This window comes from Amphiura filiformis, chromosome 7, assembly GCF_039555335.1.
Source record: "Amphiura filiformis chromosome 7, Afil_fr2py, whole genome shotgun sequence".
NCBI lineage: Eukaryota > Metazoa > Echinodermata > Ophiuroidea > Amphilepidida > Amphiuridae > Amphiura > Amphiura filiformis.
Genome location: NC_092634.1, coordinates 21,268,451 through 21,274,450, shown reverse-complemented (window position 1 = coordinate 21,274,450; position 6,000 = coordinate 21,268,451). Strand labels below are relative to the sequence as shown.

Sequence of the window (6,000 nt, the reverse complement as noted above, 5' to 3'; positions counted from 1 at the left end):
GTTGACCTGTCTTGTCTGTATTGTTCGTTTTAAATAAAGTAGAAAAAGTATAGGACTTCAATTAATAATTCGTGATACTTCTGGCGGCATGTCACAAGACAATTCTCGAAATAAAATATATTGATATTAATCCGTGATGCTATAAGGCCCGCCGATTACGAACTGATCAAAAAATATAGGTAGCATTTTATGAATAGTAACGTACAGCAAACCAGAGGCTAGAGTTTAAAAAAAATCAAGTTGACCACAATTTTCTTTAACATATGAAATATTAACAATGGCAAATGATGCAGAAATCAGCCAGTTGTGAAACACAAAGCGATGGAAGGTACAGATTCAAACGTTACCATTTTACGCTTCTGTCAACGGTTAAATACGACAGAAGCAAAAAAACCAAAAACTTTTGAATCCGTACCTTCCATTACTTTGCGTTTCATAACTTGACGATTTCTCCATAATTTGCCGTCACTGATATTTCAAATTAACAGAACATCTTAGCAGATTATGAGCTCTTTGATTTTTTAAAGTGTATCCTCAATTTTACTATAAGCCTGACTGTAAGGCATCATTTATGAAGTACAATTTATTGCGATGACTGTACGTTGGCGAAGTGACGTAATAAATCGGATTAACTACCATAGCAATAGGCGAAAAAAATATTTTGAATACATCGCGCTGCACTACAAGCAGGTTGCACTCATCACCTGTGCATGTCTGCAATCATAGATTGAATACAATACAATATTTCTTGGTTTTATAATATCAAGCACAGCAATACAATATAATTATATAATATGATTCAATTCAGAGGTACCACGCGAACGTACCAGTGCAGCGCGGTATATTAAAAAAATGTTATCATCTATTGCTATGGTGGTTAATCCGATTATTACATCACTTCGCCAGCGTGTACAAAGGCAGCATCTCGACTGCTCAGTGCCAGAAGTGGCTAAGTGCAATAGCTGCCCTGTGAACATTTGGCAATTTACACAATGTGCTCATGTACACATGGCAGCTATTGCACTTACCACCTTCTTGCACTGAGCAGTCGACCTGTTTTGTAATACATTTGCAGATACTTCATTGTTCCTTGGGAGAGCAAAGATGCAGATAGTTGCCTTAAGCTGAAATTATATTACATCGCGTCGAGCGATTGATTTAAAACCAATAAGGTAACGCGCTTTTTATTGCGTTGGGAAAGACGCGCTACCACATTGGTCAAATACCAATCGCTCGTCGCTCAGCGATAGAGTATAAATTCAGCTTTACTCTGGTCACGTTTCTATCATTTCAATTTTGGTAAAGTTGAAAAGAAAAAGATCGAACCGAAAGAGCGAATACAATTAGTTTTCATTCTAAATTAACAGAGCTTGAAATTTCACCAGTGTCCATTCCATCCGGCGTAAGCCCCACTGTAGAGTGGGCCCACTGCATACTTTTAATATTGAATATTTGATATGAAAAGTATTATGTTATTCAATCTATTTGCAATCATGTTTAACTTTGTTTACCAAATGGTTAATGGTTGACGTAAAATTGGTAATAATTATAATTATTACAAACGTTGACAAATATTCCTTAGAAGATCAAAATAAATTGAAATGTGAGTGTTAGAGTGACAAGGTGTAGCTCACAATTGTGCTAATTTTACCACCAAATTCGATCGGTTTCAGTGCCTAATTAATTTTTTTTTAAATAACAAAAATGACAAATATTGCAATAGATTTAATAACGAATACGTGTTGAACGAATACTGTACTTCAAATATTTGGAGTACACGATGGCCCTTAATCGCCCCAAAAGCAGTACAAAATAAACTAGCATCAGTTAATTTGCAACGTGTGTGACCATAGAAATACTGAAGCAATCAGTTTCAATAAAATATATAGTTTCATAATGAACCAATTACAACTATATATGATCATGATTGATTTGATTGTTTTTTCATTTGTAACATCTTATATATCGGGATCAATATGTCCTTGATTATTTGTCCAAAGCTGTACGTGACAGGATGAATAAATATCGGCATCTTGTTTCCCGGCATTCCTACAGCAGCGTTTGAAAGAGAATGGGTGCGTGTTATATTTTTAAAGTTATAATAGGTTTTATAATCGTGAAACAGACCGTTGGATTACTCAATGTAAATTGATAAACACTTTGCAACGTAAACATAATAATATTATGAAGCTAACAATTTTGTTTACATATTTAGAAAATTCAGAATAAAACATAAGCTCCTCCAAAAAAGTTTGGAAACTTTCCAAAACGGCTATATATCAGAAATATTTAAAATCTATTTCCGTATTGTTTCATATCAAACATTGTTCTTTCCTGTCAAAAATGACACGATATTTGTGACCATAACTTATTCCATGGTTGAGTAGCTGTCTTTGAAAGACAAGGAGGTCACAAACAAAATGGGCCAAATCGGCCATTGTCTGCGCCATTTGCAGCAGTAAATATGAGTAAGGAAAATATCACACTGTTTCATTAGCCTACGGGTTTGAAGTGCTTGTAGCCGTTGTTTTTCTTGAGCGGCCACTCCGGTATGACCAAATTTGGCTTTTAGCTTGGATATCATACTGCGGGAAACTCAACTTGACTCTGAGGTATAGCAAAAGCCTTATCCAGATCTGATAATCGAACCATGGTTGATTAGAACTTTCTTGCAAATGACCACTACATGTATATGAAGAAGTGACCAGCTAGAGATATTGACTTGCGTTGATCCATTTCGATCCACCTGTAGAACTGTTAATCCCATCCTAGCACTTTTCATTCAAAATTATATGCTGCAAACAACATTTCATTCATTCTTCTATTCATGCATTAGCCCATTCATTCATTCTAAGTAATGAGATGAGCGAAGACAATGGCACATTTTCTTTGAGACCTCTCTGTCTTTCAAAGAAAGTTACTCAACCGTGGAATAAGTTATCGTCACAAATGATATGTTAATGTTGACGGAAAAGAACAATGTTTTCACTGATATGAAACAATATGGAGAAAATTCTGATATACAGCTGTTTTTAAAAGTTTCCAAACTTTTTGGAGGAGTATTCCATGCTCTTGAAAGATCTGAAATTTTTAATCAAACAAGTTCCGATCTTCTTTTCATTGTTGTTCCATTGTACATGTTGCACACTTGGGTAAGGCACTTTAGCTCATATCATTTGCGTCACCTCACCAAAGTGAAATGGGGGTGGATAATTAGAAACCAAGTGTTGAGAAGAATTGCGTAACGGCTGACCTTGCGAATTGACTATTCAGTGGCAGCAAAATAAATAATATGATAATATCTATGGGTTGGGAAGCAACACCCTAGATTATCTGGCAAAACCGGTGTTTAACGGCAAAATCAGGATTTCGCTATAAAATGGTACGTTCGATATGTTATAGCTGCATCAGCTGTCACTACAACAGCGTGTCTCCCGAATTTTATGAGAAAAAGCGTTCACCACAAGTAAACAGTCCTGTAGCGTAGAATGCCGAAACCAGGTAAACCGGAAACACAGAATGTCCATGCTGAACAACTTTGTTCAGATCCATCGAAATCAGTGATTTTTTTCGTAAAATTGTACGGTTCACCATTGCAATTGAATACGTAAGTGCAAGAAGGGCCCAACTCCGCCATTATACAAAAATGAGTTAGACCCGGGCATTTTGTTGCTAGCAGACAGTTCTTCTTTGTGTGTGAAAGAAGGGCACAAATCCACTCTCTAAGTCTTCCAAGTACACTTAATCATGGTTTCCATGGCAGAAAGAACCAACTCTATGGAGTTGAGCCTTTCTTCCACAAATATTGGGAATATTATGGAGATGGAGTTGGACCCTTCTTCCTCTTATGTATTCAATTGGTTGCCAATCCAGACGTGCAATAACCATTTGCCTGTGCAAGTACTTTTAGGTGATCGAAGTTAAACACAATGCCAATCACATGTTTAGGTACATCGTTTAGATTTCCCCTAAATTTTTTAAACAAGAAGAAAAGTTTTCTTCTATATTCCAACATTTCGAATGAATAACTATTTGTTATACAGAAGTATTTAAGTCATTAATGTTGCAGGTCATGTTGAATAAATTATTTGAGTCATGTAAGAATAACAAAATGTCATTCCTCGAAGTGCACCTTTGTGTCTCGCCTTTCTCGTGCTTGTCTGTGAGACTGTCGTTCAACTGTATTGTTAGCGGAGTCCAGGAGGATATTGTCGAATGACGACGTTTCCGACGATTGGTAATCTGACGTCGGTGTCCTACTAACCGTCGGAAGTGTTTCTAGTCCTTGGTTCTCTGGTACGCGTATTAGGCAAAGTCTATAATTCCCTTGCGGATTAGCGATAACTGGTCCTATTGCTTCAACGGAGGATGATATTGAACTAACTCTACTGACAACAGAAGTTGTTTCTTCTTCAGCATTCTCGCGAATTGGATCAAGAGGAGGGATTGAGGTGGATCGGAATCGACTTGCCATGTGTACCATATCCGTGTATGATTGTTGGTTACCATTAACAGGTTCATTACGGATAACGCGAGAGGAAACCGGCGGAGGATGCAGTTGATCATCCTCGCTATCTTGGTTATCCTGATTACCAGGTACGTTATTGCTCTGTTCCTGATTACCATCTTCCTTGTCCTGGTGTGTCTTAGAACTACCATTATCTTCAATGCGCTTATTGTTATTAGATAGTGGCACTTGACCATTACTGGTGGCGGCCTTGGATACTGATTCCAATCCATCTTCAATTGCAACGAACCGAGGTCTTGAACCTCTGTTCGCAAACTTTATACTATCTAAGTCATCAATCTCCAATATTTTCTTGAAAACCGCTGGCATTGGTCCTGTTATGAGAATCTGCGTTTCGTGGATGGAATGTTCTTTGTATTCTTTGACATCACATGGATCTGATAGAAGATTCGCGAGTATCTCTTTCTGTTTCTCGTGATAATCAACTAATGCTAACAGAGAATCAAAATACTTTGATTCTCGAGCTGCAATAGATACTTGCCCAAGAACAGTTTGCATCGTTATTTTGTAGTGTATCACTGACTCTTTGTAACACAAAGATAAATAATATGTTCTTGTTTTTGATTTTAACCACATGAGAAAACTACCCTCTCGATATCCCGACAACTTTAACCGCTTCTCCGCTATCTTTTTGGATATCGCTCCGTGAAACCAAGAGCGTTTCTGGTGCAAGAACTTCCGCGTTAGCCTCTCAAATTCCGGTCTCTTTGGGGACGATAATGTCTTGCGAATCTCATCTTTTGACAACTTGTGCATCAATCCAATCGATATCATCTCTTGCTTAAGCTCTTCAGGGGATAACCCCGCGAAAGATGTTGGCGATACTGCTATGGGTAATAGGCATGGTTTCTTCAACTGACAATGCAAGCTAGATGAATTCCGACTATAGTAACTTACCAGCTCAATCGGACCGGTAAATTTGCGCTCGCTACCTATTAAAGATACGGTACCATCTTGGAAATTTCTTACTATGACGTAATGTCTAATCACCCCTTCGTAGTACATAGAGAGAACATAGTAGGCATCGTGGAATAAGTGATCGCGAAGAAGATACAGCCCATCAATAAGGCCCCCTTCTGTCAGTCTTTTCTCTGCTTCTTCCCGCGTAAGGCGTCCATGATAATAGCGCACTTTGTGCGGATCTGCAGCTGGGATACTCTCATACTTTTCGTGGCTCATAATTCATGCAGTGTGTATCACTCTCTAAAAGCGAGCCGGCAAGAAAATATCCAGGTTTACGACATGAAGAAAGCTTTGGTGGTCATGGTTGACTTTGCGTTGATTACGAAGTCCACTGCTGGTATTGGTTTGGATCTGTTTTGTAAAAACAGAGAGAATAAAGATATATTAGTCTGATACATGTCAGTTTGTGTTATGCACATGATTGGACAAGGCTAACACGGCAAAAAGCTGCCTGTGCATGCAGGACGACACATAATTGTCCAAGATACCGTACATTAACCTTTAGATCG

General features: G+C 38.0%; 1 protein-coding gene across 1 annotated transcript in view; it reads right to left on the bottom strand.

The window, feature by feature from the left end:
* Positions 1-4,114: 4,114 nt before the first annotated feature.
* The window catches only part of LOC140157707 (tyrosine-protein kinase SYK-like), a 33,687-nt gene continuing 31,801 nt past the window's right edge, over positions 4,115-6,000 (bottom strand). Inside the window, exon 2 of the mRNA XM_072180948.1 lies at positions 4,115-5,842. Coding sequence (XP_072037049.1) covers positions 4,115-5,707 — 1,593 coding nt within the window. The 5' untranslated portion in view covers positions 5,708-5,842. The remainder of the gene's footprint in view (positions 5,843-6,000) is intronic.